Source organism: Melampsora larici-populina (genome assembly GCF_000204055.1).
Source record: "Melampsora larici-populina 98AG31 unplaced genomic scaffold MELLAscaffold_64, whole genome shotgun sequence".
Classification (NCBI taxonomy): domain Eukaryota; kingdom Fungi; phylum Basidiomycota; class Pucciniomycetes; order Pucciniales; family Melampsoraceae; genus Melampsora; species Melampsora laricis-populina.
In genome coordinates, this window is record NW_006768828.1 from 192,231 (window position 1) to 217,303 (window position 25,073).

A 25,073-nucleotide genomic window follows, 5' to 3' on the forward strand; every position below is an offset into this window, starting at 1 on the left:
AGGATACTAACAGCTGAAATGTGATTTGATGAAACTCGAGCACAGGTGTGCAAGATGTCTTGAAGTCGGACGGAGTATTTCTGATGGGTCGTCGTTCAAAACTGCCCTGGAGGCACTGAGCAAACGAGAGTTTAGACTCGTCGGGTTTAAAAGTCGGAGGATGAATGTGGATTAAGACTTGATGATACGCAAGTCGAACTATTGTGCAAGAGGGGTGTAGTGTTGCATTTAGTCAACAACGATTGAAAGATATCGATCAGTTCACACAAAAAACGTTCTCAATGATTGATGGTATTTGCGTCGGTCAGCATATCAATCAATAAAAGGTCCATGGCCTTACCTTAAAGTGGGCTGACTTTCAATGTACAAAGCAGTCCCAATCGTATACCGTTTCCGGAGGCGAGAAGTTGGGAAGCCGACCAGTCAGGTTTAGACAGTTCCTCTGTCCTTGTGCCTTTATTGTCAAGGCGTGTTTGAGATATAAACTTTAAAAGGTAGAGAGAACACAGAATCTAATCATGTATATCTAACAATAAGACCCCTCTGATTCCAGTATAACACAGCAATTCACCAAGTCCTCAAACCAATGTGGTAGGCGAGTTCAAGCTCACTTCTCCAAATGATAATGACGAACGATTCCAGTTATCACCTATCAGTGTATGGAAGATTAGACAGGTTATAAACTATTGGTGATGGAGTACAAAGGAAAGATGAATGGCAGTAGACGCGATAGACTATTTGAAATGTAGCTCGGTCTTTCGTCCGTATCAAGTAGTTCTGATGCTTGACTACTTGAAGAGAGAACAGGAGGGGAAAGTGGTGAAGGTGGAAGGTAATTGAAGTCGATGACGAACGGGAAGATGGTGAAGGTTAGTCGAACGATTAGGCTGGATGAAGTGGTGAGGTGTTTGTAAAAATTCCAGCCAAATTAGATGGTTCAGGTTCACAGTTGATGGGGACTGGTCGGGAATCCAGGGGGACGATTGGTGCGCTTGGACCTAAATTCGCTTCTAAGCTATCTCAATATAAGAATATACCCTGACCGTAAATGTCAAAAGATCGTTCGTGGCGATACTGTTACATGTGGCCATCTGTATGTGTAATTGCTCAACCCTAAACTTTAAAGCTTGAAAGCTACCAACAACTGCCAGTCTGACGCTGCCAGCATCTTTAGAAACCGATGACCCCCATCTCCATCCTGCCTTGAAGTTGTACGTAGTCTTGCATGAAACCGAATCCAAAAGGCAATCCCCAAACTTGGCCTCGAACAGATTTTATTCTTTACAAAAACGTTCATAATTACCACAAGGACACGTTTGAGCGACAAGGATGTTGCAAACACCTGTGTTTGGACGTTTCGCCGGCATCCCCAAGTAAACTTAAGCACTTGTATCGTGGTTCAGAAGGCGTGGACGTCAGCACCGCACTCTCAGGTTAAGTTGTGGTGGTATTCATCCAAATGAGTCTCAGATGAGAGCTCTCCGGGATATCTCTAGGCTTTCTGAGCCTTGATGCCTGGAAGGATGTGCTAGGACTGCTTTTGACAGTCTGGAAAAGACAACATCCAAGAGATGAGGAAGCCTCGCTTGTAAGAGTTTGCCATGCTTTGAGAAGGTCTCCTCCTCAGGATGCCTCATTTCATTGCTTGTCATTCATATACGCCGGGGGTTTACAGCATTCTGTGAATCATGATTCTTTTTTTGACAAAGGCAAGGTCTGTCATGTTGCAATAGAGGGTAGCGGCCGCCGAAGTCCGGATAGACAATTCAGACTGTCTCATTTCTTCTCAAGCTCTGAACCATAAGGAGCTTCACATGCATTACACTCTGGCCAAAGATGAGAAATCACAAACTGATGTGGGTAATGTAACAGCACACTATACACATCCCTCCAACTCTTGCATGTTTCTAGGAATTGGTAGCATATTTTCCAATCTATATATTTTGAGATGTGTGACATTCAACCAATGTGAAAGGGGCAAGAAAGCCAGCTTTGGACCAGTCGTGCACACCACCTCAAATACTCTGGCATACTGAACTGTCAAGAAGATTCACACACCAAATGGCAAGTCTGACCATGGGCACATCTTTGAAGTTGAAAATCAGGCTGGGTGTTCTGTTTATCAGAGACTGTGCACTGACACACAGAAATGTGCGTGAGTGATGTCTGTGACATGTGGTGTTTGACAAAAGGCGTACTTATCTGTTTTGGCTGGACTGCAAGAGGCTTAATATCAAGGTAAAAAAACTTGTGTACAACTAAAAGCAAGAAACCGGGAGTAGCCATAGTTGTCTCTTTGGATTGTTATATCTATAGGTACAGAGGTTTGGATGGTCAAAATATGGGTTCAAGAGATTGTGCCAGTGGAGACTAGGACATCATATGATTGCCCAACTTGCACACCATAAGCCTTTCTGGAGTGGTTCAGAACATGTGGCTTTGGGGCCATTTATTTGGCACACCAGATGCAGATCATGGTTGCAGAGTGTGCTGTTTCACAGTTGTAATTTCTCATTGCCAAGAGCATGTGACCTTCCTTTCCTCTTCAGAGTCAAAGGTATCATGTGGGCACTTGCCAACACACCAACACCAATCAAACACAGAGTTCTGATGGACTATGAATTCCTGTTGCAGTTGAACTTGATTTCCAAGCATAGCTACAGTGGGTGAACCCCATACTCAACAACTGCACTGTCCAAAGTTTTTATCAGTTTTTCAAATAGAAGTGAGATATGTGATGTGATTCTGATTATGTGTCTGGGTTTTTCAACCAAATTTCTCTCATCTCTGAACAACTTCTCCAGACTTTTTGGGACATGACAAAATGAATGTCTGCACATTGTAGTCTTTTCATGAGGATCATTTGGACCATTTTCCAACCCTACATGTGTTTTGATTTGAGCAGAAAAAGAGCTTCCAGAAAACCAACACAAGACTTCACACAAAACAAAAAATGTAGAGTGGCACTTGTTTACTTCAGAATATACCCACTGTAGTTTAGAAACAGTTTGTCTTGTGAAGAGTCTCATATCTTACCCCCTCAGGGCACAGGTTGAGATTTTTGTGTGAGATCTGTTGGAGCTTTTTGCCACAATTGCCACAATGATATATGATCATAAAACCATCTTATGTATGATTTTTGCTTGCTCCAGCCCAAAGTCAAAGACATGTGCCCTGATCCCCTTTCAATCTCACACTCTTATAAGTTTTTCAATAATTGGAGTGGTTCTGTAGACACTTACAGAGGTTGTCCATGGCTCAAGGTCAAAAGTCACAGTGATTCGGATTGCTTTGTCTCTGAAATTTGAGGGTTGATGTAAATCCAAAATACCAGCTTTTTGTCAGGATCACTCAAGGTATGGAGATAACAAGAGTGGCAGGTAGAAAATGGGAAAAGGTAAAGTCCCAATGGATCTCACATCAAAATTTTGAAAGTAGGCATAAGTATATACCTTGTTTTAGCTGGCCAACATGGCTGAAAAACAAGTTGGACTGACTAATTAAATTTGGAATTATAGGTTTATTAAAAGTAGTTACAGAGAATTGCCTCAAAGGCAGTTCATTTTCTGGTAGTCTAGATAAAAAATGAGGTGGTAGTTAAACAGAGTGCTCATATATATATATATATGCTTTAATCCATGGGCGTTCTGGACTGTCCGGGAAGCACCCCAGGAAGAGCGGTGGCCGGAAGTTGACAATAACCTGGGTCCGTACAAGTACCGCATCCTTGTAAGTTATAAGTGGAACTGTCTTCTTGAGTACATTTTACGGCTTGGCAGTCAATTCTTTCAGACGCCCGCCCATCTTCACCGTCTTCAAGACTGGTACGAAATCGCCGAGTGTCAGAGAAGCCCATGACTTCAAGTCTCTCTGTATCCCCCATGTATCCACAAATTGTTGACATGACCTCGATTCCCAACACTAAGCTTAGTACGATGAATCTTCTCATTGTAAAAATCTGTATCAAAGTAACGAGAATATATGGTTAATCTAAGTCATTTCTGCTTGATCAAATAGTGAAAGATTCAAGAGAACTAACCAGAAAACTTGGTAATTATTCAGGGGATAATTCTAACAAAGATGTGCCGAACCATCAGTTTCAGAACTTTTCATATATTAACCAAGCACTACCAGCTTCGCGAAAAGACTTCCAGGATCTTACTTACTTTAACGTTGTGAATTGCGTTGGGACGGTGGTGCCGGTGCGTGGGAGTTAGATTGAATTGGTGGGCTTTGAGCGGGTATTGATATACTGAGGGATGTTTTCATCAGGATTTGATTTAGGTCAACTGTGCTTGCACCTGCTTGTAGACTTCAAGTGTATGTTTTATCAAGAGGGAATCATAAAGAGTACTAACATAAAGTCAAAAGTCACAGGAAATTTCAACGAATGTCCAAAATGAGCGTGGATAGTTAGGCCTGCCGCCTGATGAAGGGTGAGTGGAATGGGTGCAAGAATTTAATACCGATGTGACATAAACAACGGGAGGTGATCGCGATGAGAGTATTTGTGGCAAAAGTTTGAGTCCTTTGAGGCCTTCAAAATCATCTTCCGACTTTGTGTGATCATTTAGACTGTCTCGGAAACTGAAAAAGTTACGTTGCTAACAGGTGGTTGCTAAAGGGGTCAGATAGAAGACTCCTTAGGTTGTCTAATTTTGTCCGGCAACGTCAAGTGCTTTATTTTGAAGCTGAATAATCTGAAACAAGATGATATATATTATCATAGAAACAAATCCCATTCATTTCATAGAAACAAATCCCGTTCATTTGTAAATATTGTCAGAAATACGGTGTTCTGGAAGCTGTACCTCTAATTCTTTATTTGAAAAATGTTTAGGCAAAAAACGTGAAAAGAGAAAACGTGAGGAATTAAACAGAACTATAGAAATAGGGACTGTGATTGTGAAGATGGGGTTCAAGTATGACTACAAGTTTGGAGCTAGGCTCAGTTTCACTTCGAGGGAATGATAACAGGTACAATTGATTGTCCCATGTGAACTGGTAAAATGATTTTGGTTTAGAGTACCCACTATGTTGAGGTTGTTTTATCGTAAATTTTTCGCTCCCAAGCGCAATAATCAATCAAGGGTGTTGTAGCTGAATTTGTCGGGACCTCAACTTGGTTAGCGCATGAGATCCACTGTGAGACTAGCTTAACACAAGCCACACCAACTCCAGAACCCTGACCCCCGGAGGGCTAACTCACTTACGCCGGGTGGAAGCGCCCGCGATTTGAGGAGCGAGTTCAAGTCAGGCTATAACTGAGTTTTGCTTACGCAAACGCGCCCAAAACAGATTCTACAACGTAACCGAGGGGCTGGTAGTTATCACTTAATGTAGACTCTTCCTACAGAGTATTTCATGTCTGTTCTTCTCCCCACTGCTTTCATTTGTTAGATTTGACCATGTTTGATTTTCTCAAAATTTTATTTCTGATCTTTGCAAGGTTTTTAGCTGTCTTCAAAACAATTGGTTTAGTACATTTGTTTAGCCCACAAAGACGCCAGGTGTGCGCATTATTAAGATCCAAGACCGCTGGAATGAAGACACAACAAAACCCTCTGAGATATCAAAAGGTATGCAAGAGATCATCGTCATTACCAGTGCAGTCCATCTGGCTCTGTGGTTCATTCATGGCCTATGATTAATGATGTTGTGTATCCATTAGCTCTGTGACTGACGCAAAATCAAGCTCGAGTCAGAACGCACACTATGGTACACACAATCCTACGACTATGAGGCATGTGTCTGAACTCGGTCAGGCTTTTTTCAATTGAGATGGTTTCAAGACACAGTTTCGAGATATTATTAGCAACTGTTGGATACTGTTGTTGGCAGAAAAAAGACTTACTAGATGCCTTGCCAGGTTCCCAGGTTCAATCTCCCTATTTCAAAAACGAGGATCAGATTAGAAAATTCTACTCCATGAAGAAAATTTCACGGATAGATTGTAAGATGGGAAGCAAATTCTCAGAAAGCGAACCTTTGGTGATTGGTATAGAAATGCTCGAACCAATCAGAGAGGATTTAGTATGCGATACTGAGTCATCAGGTCCCTGGGAACCCGATAGAAACAATGAGTTTTATGGTTTGTTTTCCTAAGTACCACAATTCCAGGAGCAGTTCAAGCGAGCGAGGAGCGCAACGTACTTCATCAGTGTGCTTCCATTTGAGACTTTCGGGAACAAGATGGTCTAGGGCCATGTCCATGTCCTTCCTCACGCTAGACAAGTCCAACGATATAAACATCAGTCTGAATAACGCATTGGGTCAAGAGTGATGAAGGCCATCAAAGAATTCAAGTCCGTAGACTCACTCGGAATCACACTGCTCGAATGAGAGCCAAATCAGTAACTCAGATCTGGTTCCTCTTTCCGGAATTATTTAGGGTGAAGAATACGTGACATTACATTTTCATTGATACTCAGTGCGGCGCTCGTGTGCTGGATGAAAAAGTGAGCCACACCGATCTGATGAAAGATCGTATGAGCATAAGTGACATGGATCTCTTATCACAAGTCTTTAAATTGTAGAGGAATTGAAAGAATCACATCACAGTTCTTTAGACCATCCTTGATGTGTCGACTGATCTCATCTGTAACTGTTGGAGTACGAGAAGACAACGCATCAGATTTTTTATATACATAGATCGTGTTGTAGAGTTATCAGACTGCGTGGTACTGACCAAGATGACACCTGCCTTCACAAGATCGGATCCATGAAACCATCAAGAGCCGAAATACAAACAGTTCATAGAATGAGATTTTTGTAATGATAGGTATTTGACTTCACTGAACTTGCCCCTTGGCACGCTGATTCAACGTGAATGTAGTCTACGTAGTCATAACCATCATGTCGTAATGAAATGGTCATGGTCAGATACCAATGGTAAGCTCAGATGATACCGATACAAGAACAAATAATCACTTCCACTGACTTGATAAGGCATTTTTGTCAATCTGTTGTGTTCTTGGATGCTCGGAACTGTGATCGAACAGATTCTGGCTTGAGTCAGATTTCAGGATGAAGCGCAGCACATGACGAAGCATTTTGTCTTAGACCTGGGTGCCTGGGTGTACCGTGTACGTGAACAGTACAATCCTTATAGCGAGTGATACCAGCACTACACGGTGCGGTATGAGGGTGTATCGCATCGCAACATGCGGTATGAGCATACTAAGATGCGTATATCGCGGGAGTTGATCATCAAATGAGATTTGTATTTTGATCGGAGTCTTGGCATAAACAAGGCTAGGTATGTGTACACCGCTTTTTAGTACATAAGCTAAAACTTAAACACTAATTGGTCCTCTTTACCTGAACTGATTACCATTCAGAATCAGACACTCCAATCAAACTCAACTCATCCATCATCCACTTGCGATCGAGCAGCAGCTTACATTATTCATACTTTTAATCCACTTCTTTTCACTTTACTTTACTTATTATCATCAAAATGGAAGGTATGTCATTCTTTTCGCTTTCTTTCACTTTCCCATCTCTTTGTCTTGTCTTTTCCTTTGATCTTCAATCTTCAAACGGTCTCATCATATCGGAAAAAGAGTCATCCCAGAGCATCTTGGATATCACAGTCATGCGTGAAATCAGACTAATTAGCGAGGTATCCTACTCATGGTGACCTCACCAATCGTTCCTTTGCATCCGTCGAAGCGATGCGATGTTTGCATGGCATCTCTCTTTGTCTGCTGGAGTCTCCGACCCCACTAAATCCTATGTCTTCATTTGACCACACCCGATCCGTCTCGCTCTTATAATAGAATAAGTCAACTAACATCCTATTACTTACTTTTCACAGATGAGGTAGCAGCCTTGGTCATTGACAATGGTTCGGGTATGTGCAAAGCTGGCTTGTAAGTCTCTTCGATCACTTTCTCGCAAGCCCCACAGGTACTCATGTCTTTCTAACTCTAGCGCCGGAGACGATGCTCCCCGTGCTGTTTTCCCCTCCATTGTTGGACGTCCCCGTCATCAAGGTGTGATGGTTGGTATGGGTCAAAAGGTACGTCCTTTTTCCTTTGTTTGATTATCAATATTGTTGACCGTTGAATCCATACTTTTCTTCACTCTAGGACTCCTACGTTGGAGACGAGGCTCAATCCAAAAGAGGTATCCTAACCCTCAAATATCCCATTGAACACGGGATCGTCACCAACTGGGATGACATGGAGAAAATCTGGCATCACACTTTCTACAATGAGCTACGTGTTGCTCCCGAGGAACACCCCGTCTTGTTGACTGAGGCACCTCTTAATCCAAAAGTCAACCGAGAAAAAAGTGCGCAAAAAATCAAACTGTGTATCAGGCTATAAAGCGTGCTCTCTACTGATGACGTCATTTGAATGTGTTTATCTCCTTATAGTGACGCAGATCATGTTCGAAACCTTCAACGCTCCTGCTTTCTACGTTGCCATCCAAGCCGTACTTTCTTTGTACGCATCTGGTCGTACCACCGGTATTGTTTTGGATTCTGGTGACGGTGTTACTCACACTGTACCCATCTACGAGGGTTACGCGCTTCCCCATGCCATTTTGAGATTGGATCTTGCCGGTCGAGATTTGACCGATTACTTGATCAAGATCTTGATGGAACGTGGTTACAGCTTCACGACAACTGCCGAAAGAGAAATCGTTCGAGATATCAAGGAGAAGCTTTGCTACGTTGCTCTTGATTTCGAACAGGAAATGCAAACCGCTAGTCAATCTTCCGCGCTCGAGAAGAGCTACGAACTACCCGATGGACAGGTCATTACCATTGGAAACGAACGGTACGGTGGTTTAGCTTTAGCTTTGATTGATGATCAGGCCTTAAACTCACGCTTCCTATTCTCTCTAGATTCCGAGCTCCCGAGGCCCTCTTCCAACCCTCGCTCTTGGGTCTCGAAGCCTCTGGTATCCACGAGACTACCTACAATTCGATCATGAAGTGTGACTTGGATATCCGAAAAGACTTGTACGGTAACGTCGTCATGTCTGGTGGTACCACCATGTACTCCGGCATTTCTGACAGGATGCAAAAGGAGATCACTGCCCTTGCTCCTAGCAGCATGAAGGTTAAGATTGTTGCTCCACCAGAGCGAAAATAGTAAGTTCCAAAGTTCCTGGGGTCATCCGGTTTGAAAGATGCTCATGCCTTCGTTTGTTATGCGTTTAGCTCCGTCTGGATCGGTGGTTCCATTTTGGCTTCCCTCTCTACCTTCCAGCAGATGTGGATCTCCAAGCAAGAGTACGATGAGGTTAGTCCATTTCAGCTTCGATCAAACCTTGCACAGACACTGACGATGTTTCCGTATATGTAGAGTGGACCCTCCATCGTGCACCGTAAATGTTTCTGAGGTCTCATTTCAATTAGAGGCGTCTGTGAAGTGCTATATTAGCTTCCCAATATATGATCGCTTTCGCCATGTAAAGTTCAAGAACCGTAGAGCAGAAACGTTCATGACATCCATTCTAGCTTTTCTTTCTCCCATCAGTAGTTCTTTTTTGTGTCCTTTTTGAATGACCTCAACGTGAAATATATTTCCTGTGCTTCTTTTGTTCCGTCGCCATGCAGTCTGATCCTTACGGATTGAGACCTGTTGAAGTTCTGAGGTGTCAAGATGATCTTTGCCCCCATCCGTGACAAAAAACGCCGCCCAAGTGCAGTGGCCATGATTTTGCCCGCCAGTGAATTACGACAGGCTCAATGTCAACCCCGTGCCCTAGACTATCACTCCATCCGTTGCCACAGGTTGTGCCACCTTGAGCAGAACTGGATGGCGGACCTCGTGCGGCTTCACGTCATCAATGAGTATCTGGGGGGCAAAAGAGACGCTCGACAGAAGTGAGATTTGAACTCACGCTCACAGAGTGAAGTAGCTGATCGAGCGTGACAATGATAACCATTGAAAGATTCGAAACTACCGCCTTAACCACTCGGCCATCCTGTCTGACATATTTTTCGAACGGCTGTGGCGTCAAAATTTCGTGTTATTAACATTATCACTTATTCATCTCTTGAAATTGCATCCACTTCATTATCTTTCCTTATCTGAAAAGGTCATGGTGAAATATTCTGGATTGGTTCTTTAGAACTTCCAAATTTCTTGGAGAAGAAGTGTGTATGTAATGTGTCTGTGACTAAATTTATGCACACTTCATCTCTTTTATTTTGAAGAGCATGATAATTAGACTCGTCTTGATGGGTTCTATCTTCAACTAAATCTAATTCTATCTTGATACACTACATAAAGGAAATCAGAGATGCAAGTTGAGTCTGAGATAATCCCTAGATTTATAGCATGGGGTTGATTGCATACTAAGTGGTATTACTATTAGCTCTTCATTCATCAAAGCTCAAGTGGGTTTCCTTTACATCAGTGGTGATGGTCGCACCAAATCCCATGCTGAAACCAAATATGCTTCTTATTGAACATGAGCTAATGAGAGCATAAAAGCTGCTGGAAAATGTGCCATGTTTAAATGTTGTGTTTGCACAATGACAATATATCACAATGGGTTTGTAAAACTTGGGTGGTATTATGAGGGCTTGAAGACACAGAACTCTATGACTAATTGTTGCCATGAAAGTGGTGTGCTTATCAGCTTACATAGTTGTACGCTTTGTTATTATGAATAGATGATGCGCTCTCATTAGAAATTAATCAAATGTTACATTGACAAAGTATTGCTTTACTGATGACACTGAATGGGGAAGAAAGTTAGTTTGTAATCGTACATGACTAAATACATTTGATCAAACTAAAGCTTCACAAAGGAAGATGCCGCGGGCCCACGCAAAGTGAAGATGTCAGAGGAGTGGTTTTCCGCTAGTGGCCGAGATATTCGAGGAGATCCTTCACATGACCGGTACGTCGGTCTGCTTATGATGTCTTCCAACCACCCTATTCCGTCAACATCTCAAGAGGTAGACCCTGAAGTAAAAAAGTAAGAAACAAAAGTAGTACATATTATTATCCTAAAAGGTCGCGGGTACCTAATATAATCTAATCCATAACAATAATTCCAGATGGTTCTCAAACAGAAGGATTGTTCGTACCGGTTGGCGTGTCTTCAGTGATAGGAGCGTTTTGATCTGTTGGTTGTGGCACTTGGAACTGGGCACTCAGCTCTGGAAAGTGCTGGGCCAATTGAGTTTCAAGCAATGTATTGTATGCCTATGATTCATTGGATGGTTGAGCTAGCTGCAAGTTTCCGAGTAGCTAATTAGAGAGTGGGAGCTTACATTGAAATTCGATAGAATACCATTAGTGTACATGTTCTCGTGCGCGGCCCTCTCCACGAAAGACTTGAGCCATCGATCCGGATTGGTTCCTTGGTCGATGTGTCTACAGAGTAAAAGATTGAGAGAGAGTGAGAATCGACACCAGGCGGGGGTGATTATGTTCATCGATGGGAATTGTTGAGAAACAACTCTTCAGACGTACTGTATTACTTCCATCGGTATTGGAATCTCGGGTGTTAGTGAAGTGTTGATGTCATATAGTTCGGCCATCAGGTTGATGGACTCATTTCTAAATGGTCAGTCGAAAGAAATACTGCTCGTAAGTTTGGTGCGTTCACGATGCCATTCATCAAGAAAACCTACATTTTCTTCCCAACCAATCCTCCTGAACCAAATGGCTCTCCTCTACCTGCGCCACCTCCTTCTCTAGCGTTCTCTTGAACATCACTCGTACCTTTCAGATAGAAGTAAAAAATGAATCGTAAGATTTGTGAGCATAGCAAGTGTGTGATCAAAACGTCGAAAGCATCTCACATATTCCCACTTCCAGTAGCGTCTGTAATAATTGTTCAAGTTTATCTTCTAACTGACTCCTTTGTTGTTCTTCTGGTGAGATTTGATCATTTCCAGTTCCGACGGTATCTCCATGAAAGCCAGGTGTGGAATGGTTGCCATTGACTGGTGATATATTTGACGGGATCATTTTGGTTGTTGGAAGGTGAATTATAAACTTCTGGCGAGTCGGGGTGCATTTGACAAAGAAGTTGATGAGCTTGACATGAGTCGCTTGGCCCGCCGGGGTATGCCCGAGGACGTCCGGGTAGTGTGAGCCCGGGACTGATGGGACTCAAAGAAATGTGAATTACCAAGTTCGGAGCATCCGTGGCGGTACCGAGCTCAATTAGGTAAAGCAATCAAAGAGGAAAGATCAACTTTTCTTTGATGGCACATACAGCCATGAGGATGACGTAGCTCAATCCAGTTGTTTATTTCCAACTGCTGCCAGTGTTATTTTGCTACTGCTGCCAGTGTTATTTTACTATTGCTGCCAGTGAGTAGCAGGATTGGACATCCATTAGCCCCTCTTAAACATAACCTGGTTCTGAAAACACCTGGTTGACCCAGTTACTTTTTGGCAGTAAATTTGTGTATCAAGTTCACATTTTTTGACATCCCCAGCCAAAAAGTCAACTGGCTCAACCAGGTTTGAGAGGTGCTATGCTCTTCCAAATCATAAATCTTTGAAACACTGCTATTCAGTCTAATTTACTCACCTTCACCTTCCTTCCTTTCTAAATCTTTTCCAACATTTTTTCCTTCAATTTTCTTGAAGAGAGGGAATATGAAAAAATGTAGTTAATGACAAAGATCACATTGATTAGAGAAGTAGAGAAGTTTAGTAAAGATGAAATATAAAGGATGGTGTGTATGTCATGACTGAGTAACTGATGATCATGAAAACTTGAAGGATAAATTGTTCCAGCATCAAAAATTCATTTCTTTCTCATTGTGTGGAATGAAAGTTCCCCATCATTCTTTGGAACACTGGATCCCGTACTGTTCACAGCCTCCCAACTGTTAAGGCAAGGTTGTTCAAGTGATTTCCAGTTTCACTTATATCACTCAAGCTTTCAAGATCTTTCAATTGATTAATAAACTTTCAAAGCAAATCAGGCAAAACCGGTACAATTAAAATGGATGATTATTTAATGATATTAGACAAACATCATTCAGCAATCACATTCCTGATCACATCAACCATCCAATTAATCCCATGCAGAATCACATGTGTTTTACAATTTGATACAATCATATATTTTCCTGGTAGTACTAAACCTATATTGCCTCAATAGTAATTCCATAGTACTCACAATCCATTTTACCTAAACACAATCATAGTTTACCTGTTGTGGGCATGCCCACATATTCTAGTGGTTCCAAAAAGAAAGAAGTTTTCTATTTCAAGATCTTCTTCAATATTGAGACTAGTCATAAATTTTGAAGTTGATTGGCCTTGAGGATGCGGTAGAGGGGAAATAACAACCCAATGACTGATTGCCTAAATATCAGCCAGAAGAATTCAAAATTGAGTTCTAGGAAGGAGAGCTTTTGTAAAACCAAATGGGAATTACTCTGAAGTATGGCTGTGACCCAGACCTGGCTCCGCCCGGCCAACTCTGCCTGTGACTTTCACAGAGCTGATGGTATGCACCCCAGGGCATCTAAATTTGGCTTGATGAAAGTTGAATATGGCCCTGTGGGCTCTTCAGGCCTCCCAGGGGCCCAACCCCACTGGGGTGCCAACCTTTTTTTGCCAAAAAAGTGCCTTCACACTGGTCTCCTACCGGCCCTGAGCAGTCCTCAGAGGTCATTGGGTTCACTCAGGGCTGAATTTGGCCCCAGGGCCAGCCCAGAGCTCACAGGGTTGGGTCACAGCCCTACTCTGAAGTGGCTGCATGGAAGAAATTGGGATGAGGTGGAGCCTTCACGCATATACCGTCTGAACTGTAAAAACTCCAGGTCCTTCTGATATCTTCCAAGAATCAGATGGGTATTTTCTTGATGTCCCAACCAACATTGAGAGGGGTATGGGACCCCTCTGGGTGACCATAGAGGAGTGATGGGATGCTTTATTCCAATGATGGGGAAAGATAAGCAGCAAGAACTGCTCAAAAAGTTCTAAGGGAAAAGAAAAAACAAAGTGAAAACAACTACAACAAATCTCAATCCTGCATATTTAAGGGCCTGTTCGGTCCCGCTGATCAGATACTATCTGATGAAATTTCACACCAAAAGTGTTACATACTGTCAGATAGTATCTTGGTCCAATCTCAACCAAAAATTGAAAACCTGATTGTTGGTCGGTTCCAGTATTTGGGGTCAATATCTGATCAACAAGATCAAGATAGTTGACCAGATAGAGATAGAGCCTTGAGGCTGTATCTCGGCCCTCTATCTCTATCTGCCCCTCCCACATTGTCCTTGATCATCCACTTCTCTCTCCACATCTCATTAGCAACACATACCCTTTTCATGTTGCCTCTTGATAGCTTTTGATCCTCACTCGTTTGCTCCGCTTTTTCATGACCTGGCAACTTATTCAACCATTGCTCTCCTTGTTTTTTGTTTTTTGTCTCTTTTCCTTTTCTTTTCTTTATTTGTTTTGTTTTGTTCGTTTCCATTTGTTTTGTTTGTTTCCGTTTTTTTCCTCTTTTTTTCCTTTTCTTTTTTTCTTTATTCATGTTCTTGATACCCCTCTATTCCACAGCCTAGATCATGTATGTTTCTCCAAACAAACAATTAATTGATATTATTACTTGTGTTATTATCACACTTGTTGCATGAATTCCATATGAGGAGGTTTTGTTGAAGCAAGAGAACGGTGAAGGTCATGGATGACCATTTTAGAAGTTTAGATGAGATAGAGAGCAAAGATGCAGCTTGGAGATTGTTACCAAACAGCAATATGATCTTGAAGAGGTCAACAGATGCCTGTTGACCTTTTTCAGGTTGCTGTTTGGTAGTTTTCATCCCTGAGATACCAAAATCTTGATGTGCCCCTTGAGATAGGGGCAAGTCAAAATTTGGCTTTCAGGTCAGATAATATCTGAAAAGGGACCAAACGGGCTCTAAACTACATGAACTCTTTTCATCTGATATCTCTACTATGTTTGTTTGACTTGAACTTGACATTGCCTTGTATTATTTTGTGCTTTGAAATTGTGAGAAAAGAAGTACAGTGAACCCTGTACTAACTGGTCCTCCACTACTGGGAAGTTCAAGGATGTGTAGAAAATCATTCTGAATATATTTTGATGTGGGTTCAGGTGAGGTTTGTTTGTGAGGGAAGCACCAAAATGCAACAGACTCCATAATGGCACCTAATTCTTGGAGTTTTCACACTGGAATTCAACAATTAGTCATAAGCCCCTCTGCAAGGGCACATATGCCGCTGTGCAGAGAGGTCTTAGTTTAGCCAAGTAGGTTGGTGACAACAGGACTAGGAATGAAGCCCATCCATGGCACAGTTGGGAAGCTCTTGAAGTGTCAGGGGTCCCAGGTCAAATCTGAGACAAGCTCGATCCTGGTGAAACCAGCCCTGCCCTAGATGAGGTCATCATCAAGGCATGCAGGAACACAAGTCTCTCTATGAGACCCTTCAGCTGTGAAAGAACAAAGACTCTCTGTTCCTTCACTCTCTCACTCTCACCAGTCTTGTTCTTGTGGTCTCCTGATCTTCAGGAGCCATTCCTTAAGTAAAATCCCCAATTTTTTGAACAATAATGTGAACCAGCAGAAGAAACAGAAGGCTCAGTCCAGGATTCACGCTGGCCCCAATTCCTCCTGGCTCAAGATGCCACAGAAGAAATTAAACACAAGAAAGAATATAGACAGAGAAAGAAAGATTCAAGAGAAGAACAATTGGAAGAATGACATAGTAGTCAACAAAAACACAATCTTTAGCAATGGAAAAGATGCAGATTCAGAAGAAAAATCAATGTCCTCTGTAGAAGAAATTGCTTAAAAAAAATAAATCATCATCATCATGGTCATGGTGGAAGAGGTGGAAGAGGTGGAATTAATTTTGAGAAAAGTAAAGGTGCTAATGGAAATAGTGGGAATGGGAATGGAGAACCTTCTTTGTTGGCTAGGATTGGAAAGAATTGATTTAGCTTTCTATATTTGATGATGACAAGGATGTTTTTTTCTGTTGATCTGTTTTTTTCTTTTTGTTTTTTGCTCTTTTTGAGAAGTGGCATTTGAAGTAAAGTGAAAAAAGCAGGAATAAACATTGGTATGGTTTTCTTTCTTTTGGAATTAATTATCTGAAAATAACATAGTGGATATGATGAGACAAGATTAAAACAAAGATTTAATATAAGATAAGTGTGTTGGAATGGTTTTTGAAGTGGACTTTGGATGTGTCATTGTAGCATCTGAAGCATCTGAATGTTCATAAACTAATAATTGATTTGGTCTGGAAGACCATCAGTATAAAGTTGGTTATCATTACCATTTCTGGTTTGAAGTGTTGTTGGTGATCAACAAGATGATAAGATTTGAGTATTGTTTAACATTGTCGCAACCATTTGTTCAAACATCTTGTAAGTTTTTATTCTTTTTATACTTAGTTTTTGAAGGTGATGCAAAGGAACATAAAGGATTTGATGAACCATATTTTTGAGGATTGTTTTAATTCTCATCATCAGCACTTTGAGCTTCATCTACTTCTTCAATCCTTTGTTCTTGCCAATGATGTATCACTCTTAATAATTTTTGCCTTTCTCCCTCTCAAATTTCTTGTTGTGTTCTCCATTCTTTTTCAATTTGTTCTTTCCATGATGTCAATTTATTCCTAACTTTTTGGATGATATATTCTTCTTCTGATTGTACAAATTGATAGTTTTGCTTTTCCTCTTCCTCTTTTTTTAAGTATTGTATCTTGGCCTTAATTGATCAATAATCTCTGTCAAATTGTGTTGCTGTTTGACTAAGTTTTGAAATATCTTAATTGTATCTTCTACAATAGTTGATACCACTTCAATTTTTTGAAAGCTTTTGGTTTTGCTCGGTCAAAGATTCTGGTTGACTGGCATCACCCAGGGATGCATCTTGAGCTGGTGACAATACTATTCAACCAAAATGTGATATAACTAGCCAGCTTGTCAATATTGTTGTTTTGAGAAATTTTAGCCTTATCCATTCAATCTTTGACCAGTGATAGCCATAACACAAGTCTATGTAGTCTTCAATTCTTCAAGGTACCTCACATCACAGCTTCTGTAGCTTACCAAGTGGTGGACCAAAGAGGAAGACTGCCCGGCTAACTGTAACAGTCCAAAGGCTGATCTATTTCCAAATATTAATGACTGGAAAACATTCTGGATTGAAAAGAAAACAAGAAGGGAAATGTACTATGCTGTTGCAACAGCGACACTGAGTATTCAGGGTTGCTCATCTCTTGTTCTGACTTGCCAGAACTCATCCAGTTTGTCTTTGTGTACGTGTGTAGACATTTGCCAAACAAAAAAAATACAACTGCAAGACAGATGCAAACACTGTAGGGCCCCTGACTTTGGGGGCATTATCCACACTGCCAACATATTGACCTTGGATTGGGAAATCCTAGGCTTTCTCGGATCTGAAACCTCGGACAGGAGCTTTCAATGTTTTGATCTGAGGTAATATTTGGCGCATAATGGTACCTTGGACAGAAACCTCAGATAAGATTTGACCAAGGGTTTGCATCTGACAATACCTCAGATCTCCTGATCCGAGGCATCTATGTTGGTGGTGCCACAGGCACTGTGATTGATTACTACATTCATAAGCATCACACTATCCATCCTGAGTTGATAGTTATTTGATTAGTTTCTGTTCCAGGGTATCTTTACTGTGATGAATGCTTTGCATTATATCTCCATTGCCTGAGGATAGTTCAGTCTATCACAGGTCTAATATCACCCAAATCTGTGGAAATCATGATGATTTCAAATCCATCTCCTTCTGCTTGAAACACAGGTGTCAAAGGAAGATGAGGGGTTGAAATTATGGGTGCTGATTTGAACTCCTTGATTTAGATTGTGTATACAAGAATATCATGCCTGGATGGATATACACATACAATAGATATGTCTACCATTCTAAAGGTGAATGAATATGTTCTCCAACATTTATGCTATTTGAGGCATCATGATCACAAAACAATCTTTGGGATGTGGCACAAGGTGTTTTTAGTAGAAACCACTCCTTCCAGCTTGAGATATATGATTGAATTGGAGATATCTTAGATTCAGCTGCATTATAGCAGTTGGTAAGATAGGAAGGTAAGGATGATTCATTGGGACATCTTGTAGAATGCTGGGTTCATGGACAGTGATCTTGTCTGGAAACCCCCAAACATTTCACTCTAAGCTGCCATTCTATTATTGTAATCCAAGTGAGGGTTTTATGAATCATGTATCAGACTGCAGGAGGCCTGATCTTGACAGGAGACTATTGGGCCTGGCCCCACATTCTGAAACTAACTCTGGCCATGCAGTAGACTTTGGAGAAGGAAGTTTTGATTGGATTGTTCCCAATGAAGCTAAGGCTCTAGTAGACCTGTGATTGAACAACTATCCAGCTCAGGTGTGAAGCCATTTACCTGATACATATCAGGAAAGCTGTTTGTGCTGCACCTTTCATTTGCAAGAAAATTGATTTTACTTGTAACCCCAGCCTTCCATGGGTATGATTGTGTATATGTCATGATACATGTGACTTTTTCCATGGCTCCAATCCTGTGGGTCCATTCATTTGATAATTCATCAGGTTGGTTCAGGTTTGTGTGCTACAAGATTGGAACAGGACTTGCCTGGGGTTCAAGTCTCTGGTAGCAGCTTGGAACATATTCTGCATGTTTTTAAGTGTCTGGGGTGTATCAAAGGTTCTGTTGGTAGGTTTAATCCACCCAAGGTCATTCCAGCGATATTTCCATCTTTCTTCAAATATTTTGAAATTTCTTCTCAAGGGCCAATGAAGTGTCCAAGATCTTTCTGGCACGTGGGATAAATCAAGTAGTTCTTAAGAGTCCGTTCGGTTGCCTCCGACCTCGCAGGTTGACCCAGCCAAAATCTCAAGCGTACGCTTCGAGGCAGTTTGAAGTGTACGCTTGAAATTCTGCTGTTCGGTACAGAAGCCGCGGTCGACCTTTGAGGCGTCCACCTCGAGGTCGGCCAGCCAAATTTGTCGACCTGCCAGGTTTGACGTTTTGGTCGAATCTTGCAGGTTGACCTGGCTAGTGCCATAGACCTGAAACCAGGAGCGCGACATCAGATTTTGCAAAGGGAGAAAACCCATAAGTTGCGAGGTCAACTACACTTCAAGTCGAGTGTACCGAACGCACCAAACCCTGGTACACGCTTCGTGGCAGACATGGTCTACCTGCGGATCCGCAGGTAGACGCCTCGCAAGTCTACGCCTGCGAGGTCGAAGGCAGCCGAACGGACTCTAACACACTTGTCAGAATTCTTTTGTCAAGTAGGGGCCCAAGCTTGATGGTTGAGCAAAGCAGTGCCAAAGAATCAAGCTGAGCCACTCAGCATCTGTGATGGGCTTGAAATGCTGCTTGTCGGTAGCGCACTCATGCACACCCTTCTTACTTTCTGACTCTGGTTTTGCTTCCACACCACTTGTAATTACAAACACCCGGCCAACAAGCTTCGGCCCCTAGCTCGACAAAAGAATTCTGACAAACGTGTTTAAGACACTATCCAAAGAACATGACCACATGTGTTCATCCTTGAAACCCTTCGTGAACTAATCTGGATAGCTGTGATTCAGCTTTGTCACTTGTGCTAGGAAATTGTGTTTCAATGAGAGTTGTAGGTATCACACACAATCTGACTCTCGATCCTCGATTGATATCAGCGTCCAGACTGACTGGCCACAAACGCCCACTGTCCAGCAAAAGGCCGTCCAAGAACTGTGCCCCTTCATATCCCGGTATAATAGTTCCTCAGATGTAAAAACCATCATATCAGCCATTTATTGGCGAAGGCACGAAGTTTTGAGCGTACATGCTCATTGGCACATCACATCCTCACGTACTTTGTACCTCTCAGTTTGCAAAAAAAATCGCGCTTCTCTTGCTGGAGTAAGTCTGACGGACGGTGGGTGTTCCAACGGATCCACGTGCTATATAGGTTACCAGTGCCACAAGGTGAATGCATCAAAAACGCACAAGGACCTTCTTGGCAGTCTGTAGTACCCTTGTAATTGTAGATCCCGTTGTTTTCTGTCCAGCGATTTTACGCTGTATGGGAAGATACTTGTCCGCCCAGTTGCTAGACATGGCTGCAACCCACGTGAGGCGATTACGGTGTACCAAGCAACGACAAGCACTCGCCAAGATCTCATGAGACATGCGCCCAGTCCTCTTCCGTGACAATGCCCATTGTGCTCCGATGTTTTTCATGGTGAGCGGCGGAGGCAATTAGTTGGTAAGATGCGAATGGATTGATAAGTGCTGATCACCACGCGGCAAGTGAGACTGTAAGGTATGAGGACTTGTTTTGGAATTGTACAATCGTATCAAAAGCAGTGCGATGTGATTGAAATACCACAGCTTTCTAACAAGGAAGAAAGTGAAGGAGAAAGATTCCGATGGAGATTAAGAAGTGGATTTGATTCGATGAGGTATGAGTTCCAGAGGACGGAGATATGTTGTAGTTGAGACTGGGGGGAATAATTCCTGATGGTTCAGTTTTTCGAAATACGAATTCCCTTCTTTCTCTCCTTCTCCTTCTGTTTCTTTTTCATCTGAAGGAATTCTAAGACCTTCTAATCCTTCTCTGTTTCATATCATCAGCAATCAATTTAAGCCGACCGCTTTGAGCCTTTGATCCACCCAACGTGGTTGAGCTCTGTTGAGTTTACTTGGAAAGGTGATTTTGACGTCTTGACTTTTGACTTTCCCCGGTTTCGCCATTTGACTATCGCTACATGATATTTCTCGATACACCACCATCTCTGAACCTATCTCATTGATTGAAAGGTTCCACGGTAACTTCAAGTTAGTTTTCGTCGATCTCAACCTAAAAATGTCGCTGTAATTTGTCCATTGACCAGGTCATCGACAATCACTCCATAAGCTTCATTGTGACTACATCCTCATCTCACATCAACTCCTTCCGATAGCTCAAAATCAAATCTACCTGCGCCCAGTCAGCTTCCAAAGGTACCCTCGCACTTCAAAATGAACTTGTGGCACTGAGATTCCTAATTTAGTACCACCACCGTCTTCGATTGAGATAAATCCATCGGCGAACACCTCACGTCGCTTTGCATAGCTTCAGTCCACGGCTTTAACCTCAAAGTTTGATTCGAAACCTCTCGAATCAGTTGACATCACTTCCATAAGTACTTCACTCATCAAAATTTAATTTGATTAGCATTTTGTCAATTCACTTCGACTCAAATCTACATAAACCTTGTGATTCCATTTTTTGAGTTACGTCTTTCGGAGTTATCAGGTCGTGTTATATTTTTGATCGACTCAATCTGAAACCTTCAAATACTGTGACAAGAAATAAATATCTCTATTTTGTATACCTGTCCTTCTTTGATCGTTACCGACCATATCCTGCCAGTCTTCTCAGGTTATAAGAAGGGTCATTACCAACCAAATATGTCAAATTATCCCTCGCAAAATTTTCTACACCAACATCAATACACATCGCAGCAGCAGCAGCAGCAGCAACAACAACAGCAACAGCATCATCATCAACAACAACAGCAGCAGCAGCAGCAGCAGCAACAGCAACATCTTTCAAACTATCCATATCAATCTACTTCTAACCTGTCTACACTCTCTCAGCCATCTTCGCTATCAACAACCGTCTCACATTACGCCCTCACTGACGCAAACCCGCTTCGCACATGGCCTGCAGTACCTCCAACGTCTACTCATCCCACTTTCTCTAATAATATACATCAGCCGGACGACAGCTCGGATGGTGGAGGTCAATTCAGTGAAGACGGGGACTCGGTCGGCCCTCTTGGACCATCCGGTGTTCAGAACCGCAACAATCTTAACCCTACATCTAACTTCTTCACCCCCATCTCCACACTACCCAAAAAGAAAAAAGACGCCAAAGAAGTTAAACGTAGAAGTAGCAAAGCTTGTATGTCTTTTATCATCAGTCTTACAAAATTAATGTAACGTGATTCTTATGTCAAATTGGTTTGTTCCCAAAACAAGGTGATAACTGCCGAAAATCGAAGTGCAAATGCACACGCGCACCCGATCAAAACGGAGTTATTCCTACATCTGGTCCTTGTCAAAATTGCCTTACCACTGGTGCCGAGTGCACTTTCAATGGGGCCTCGCGGAAAAGGTGAGTGTGTAAGCAAAATACCATATAATTGAAACCTTCTGACTTTGGTAGCACAGAGGTCCTCCCAAAGGTTATATCGAAGCCATCGAGTCAAGGCTTCATCGAATGGAAGCTTTGCTAGGAGGTCTGCTTCAAAATGATGACCCGCGAGCTCAAGCATTACTCTCTGAACTGATCGGTGATAATGAAGTGAGAAACTTGCTCAAAAAAGATCTACAAGCTGCCGCTGAACAAGGTTTCAATGGCAAGATCCGCAAGTCTTGGAAGTTGCCTGAGTTTCCGTCTATCAGCCCTCAGACAGACTCATCCAAAACTGATCTCAACCTCACCGAGCCTCAGAAGTTACTCTGGGGCGTTAGTCATTTTGATCAGTCCGGTCGCCCCTCATCTCGCTCGGCTCAATCTCGGCCCAAGACACCGGCTGGCACTCATGCTAGTGGTGACAATCCATCCCCAGACTCTGGCCTTGACTCCGACCTCGATGACCGCGCTAGCCTGGAATCATCTCACCCGAATGACAATGAAGCTGGTCAACACCGGCGCCGGCGCCGTCGCCTTGATTCGAATGCCGACACCAATCCTTCTAAGCACAGCTCAAGCATCGTCCCAGCTGGTAAGTCTCATCGATAACAGTTTTCATAGCCAACAGAACTAACTCATTTTGATCTTTCAATCTTCCGAAACATGCAGAAGGTAATCGAGCTCCACCTAGGATATCTCTCAAGGATCTTGCAGATGTAGCAGGACAGATTAGTGCCGACGAAAATCTGGACCTCAGATATCATGGGAGATCATCAGGATTACATCTATTGTCTAAATCACAACGCTACAAGGACTTCTTTTGGTACTTCCCTCAACCTGGGCTATGGCCAGTCGCATTGAACCGAAAACCGAAAACCGAATTAGACCTCTTGAATATGATCGAACCATTAGAAGCCTTACCTTCACGAGAGATGATGAACCATCTTCTTGATCTTTATTGGTCATTTGTACATCCTATCCTACCTGTACTTCACAAATCTGAATTCATGTCGCAATTTGAGGAAGTCTTCAATAAACTAGACGCCAGAGAGAAAGCCAATCCTGGGTTGGATCGTAACCTGAATTGGGTTACATGTCTTCAAGAAATTGCAAACAATCCCACTTGTACAACTGATCAAGAGCAACCGTCTCATACCAACACTCGATCGTCTGGTCACACACAAATCTCAACCCTACTTTTACTTGTCATCTTCTCGGTGGCTTCTAGATATTCTGATTTAGCATCTGGGCCTCCTGAAGAACATGAGTATTGGAACTCGGGTGATCATTATCTTGAAAAGGCCAAAAAGATCCTTAATTACCACTATGCTTGCAGTAAATTGACAAACTGTCAAGCCCTTATCTTGTTAGCTTACCGAGAGATTGGGATTGGTGCCATGGCAGATAGCTGGCTGTGAGTAATGTCATTTTCATTTTGCCCTCAATGTCCTAAACCGGGGGCTCATCTAGCCTCAAATTTTCATCCATCACCAGATATACGGGGATGGCAATTCGGATGGCACAAGATATGGGATTATATCGAGAGATCGAGAAATGGCATGTACCGCTTAATCAATTCACATCAGAGGAAAAACAAACTAGGAAACGAGTTTGGTGGGCCTGTGTGATTTTGGATAAGTATGTCAGTACTTACATAGGTCGACCGATGATGATATTCGAACGTGACTACGATACAGAGTTTGCATCACAAGATGAGCCAGATGAGCATGAAGCTTGGGCAGGGTTAAGACCAAATGGGTCAAAGATCATGTTGAATCGAGAGCCAAAAATTAGCGATGGTCAAATTTTAACTGCTGATGAAAGTGTCACTGACGGCAATCGAAAGTCTGGACCTCAAGACGCAATAAATCGAACTGAGATAGAAAGTCAAACAAGGATCACTTCCTCAATCAATACGCAGCAGCCTAAAGCCGACATCCAGGGAAACAAGTCAGGGGGAAATCCTGGAGAACTCAAATCACATGCCATCTCATGCTTCAATCGATCAGCGTCACTATCAGTCCTTATCAGTCGGATAGCTGCAAATATATATGCAATTCGAACTCGAGTCACCGGTCAATCAAGTGAAACCCTCTTAGCACTCTTAGATCAAAATCTGGCACATTGGTACCTCGACTTACCTGAACATTTACATTACAATCCGATTCATAAATCTAATCATCAGACACCCACCCCACATCTCTTAACATTACATGCTCAGTTCTATACGGCTCTGATCCTTTTACATCGACCTTTCATTTCGAAAGCCGAGGAAAATGGAGATAACGAGGGTTCTTATCCGTCTCACAGTATCTGCACAACTGCGGCCAATGCTATATCCAATATCGCAAGGATTTATGATCAATTATACGGATTGCGACAAGTTCCAGCTTTTATGGTCTATTACGTCTTCACGGCCGCAATTATACATGTCAGTGAATCCTTTTGGAAGTTTATTTTTGGAAAATGGCTGAGATGAGTTACAAAAGTTGATATATTTGAACCTCTCTTGAAAATGTTTATTTGATAGGTCCACAATTCGACATCTGAACGTGCTACCAAAATCACCTCCAAAAGGAATTTCTTGAGGTGTATGAATAGTTTAAAAGGGATGGCAGTCAGTTTTATCTCTTCTTTTGCTTTGTGTGATCTGTGCCCTGAATTCGTCTTTCCTGCGATGGAACTAGTCTACTTGGTCAGGAGCAGTACGAGCGTACGAATTATTACTCGGCATGGTAGATCTACAAGATGTTGTTGAGGAAGAAGAAGAAGAAGAAGAAGACTTGCCAAAGCGAGAAGACCGAGGTTTGAAACGACCCGCTTCTTCATCGGAACCAAAGGAAGGCATCTTGGATCCAAGCGTAGGAGTTCAACAGCCGCCATCAATGCGAATGATCAGGAGCTCAGGTCGAGTGATTTCGGGCCAT

The 25,073-nt window shown here is 42.3% G+C and overlaps 7 protein-coding genes across 7 annotated transcripts; 3 read left to right on the forward strand and 4 right to left on the reverse strand.

The window, feature by feature from the left end:
- Positions 1–179: 179 nt before the first annotated feature.
- MELLADRAFT_57729 (uncharacterized protein) lies at positions 180–921 on the forward strand (the record flags this gene model as incomplete). The annotated part of the gene is made up of 2 exons (XM_007416741.1): positions 180–198; positions 341–921. Coding segments are annotated over 2 exons (170 nt in total), but the record flags the coding sequence as incomplete, so codon positions are not given.
- Positions 922–3,631: 2,710 nt separating this feature from the next.
- On the reverse strand, positions 3,632–3,949 carry MELLADRAFT_112294 (uncharacterized protein; the record flags this gene model as incomplete). The annotated part of the gene is made up of 1 exon (XM_007416820.1): positions 3,632–3,949. One exon carries the CDS (start codon positions 3,947–3,949, stop codon positions 3,632–3,634), a length of 318 nt encoding a protein of 105 aa, XP_007416882.1.
- A 1,787-nt stretch (positions 3,950–5,736) lies between these two features.
- MELLADRAFT_93996 (uncharacterized protein) lies at positions 5,737–6,731 on the reverse strand (the record flags this gene model as incomplete). Its single annotated transcript, XM_007416786.1, has 7 exons — positions 5,737–5,766; positions 5,855–5,888; positions 5,987–6,009; positions 6,154–6,256; positions 6,320–6,333; positions 6,414–6,511; positions 6,689–6,731. The coding sequence occupies 7 exons, from the start codon at positions 6,729–6,731 to the stop codon at positions 5,737–5,739; spliced, it is 345 nt and encodes a 114-aa protein (XP_007416848.1).
- A 614-nt stretch (positions 6,732–7,345) lies between these two features.
- On the forward strand, positions 7,346–9,568 carry MELLADRAFT_45600 (uncharacterized protein; the record flags this gene model as incomplete). The annotated part of the gene is made up of 8 exons (XM_007416738.1): positions 7,346–7,466; positions 7,820–7,874; positions 7,936–8,023; positions 8,094–8,298; positions 8,384–8,789; positions 8,858–9,106; positions 9,176–9,257; positions 9,321–9,568. The coding sequence occupies 8 exons, from the start codon at positions 7,460–7,462 to the stop codon at positions 9,354–9,356; spliced, it is 1,128 nt and encodes a 375-aa protein (XP_007416800.1).
- A 1,373-nt stretch (positions 9,569–10,941) lies between these two features.
- MELLADRAFT_75853 (uncharacterized protein) lies at positions 10,942–11,983 on the reverse strand (the record flags this gene model as incomplete). Its single annotated transcript, XM_007416769.1, has 5 exons — positions 10,942–11,177; positions 11,246–11,348; positions 11,448–11,534; positions 11,609–11,699; positions 11,780–11,983. The coding sequence occupies 5 exons, from the start codon at positions 11,946–11,948 to the stop codon at positions 11,037–11,039; spliced, it is 591 nt and encodes a 196-aa protein (XP_007416831.1).
- A 7,827-nt stretch (positions 11,984–19,810) lies between these two features.
- On the reverse strand, positions 19,811–20,204 carry MELLADRAFT_112297 (uncharacterized protein; the record flags this gene model as incomplete). Its single annotated transcript, XM_007416819.1, has 2 exons — positions 19,811–19,924; positions 19,971–20,204. 2 exons carry the CDS (start codon positions 20,202–20,204, stop codon positions 19,811–19,813), a joined length of 348 nt encoding a protein of 115 aa, XP_007416881.1.
- Positions 20,205–21,361: 1,157 nt separating this feature from the next.
- Positions 21,362–24,924, forward strand: MELLADRAFT_79366 (uncharacterized protein; the record flags this gene model as incomplete). Its single annotated transcript, XM_007416771.1, has 7 exons — positions 21,362–21,912; positions 21,990–22,125; positions 22,182–22,738; positions 22,816–23,560; positions 23,617–24,577; positions 24,677–24,763; positions 24,834–24,924. Coding segments are annotated over 7 exons (3,072 nt in total), but the record flags the coding sequence as incomplete, so codon positions are not given.
- Positions 24,925–25,073: the final 149 nt, after the last annotated feature.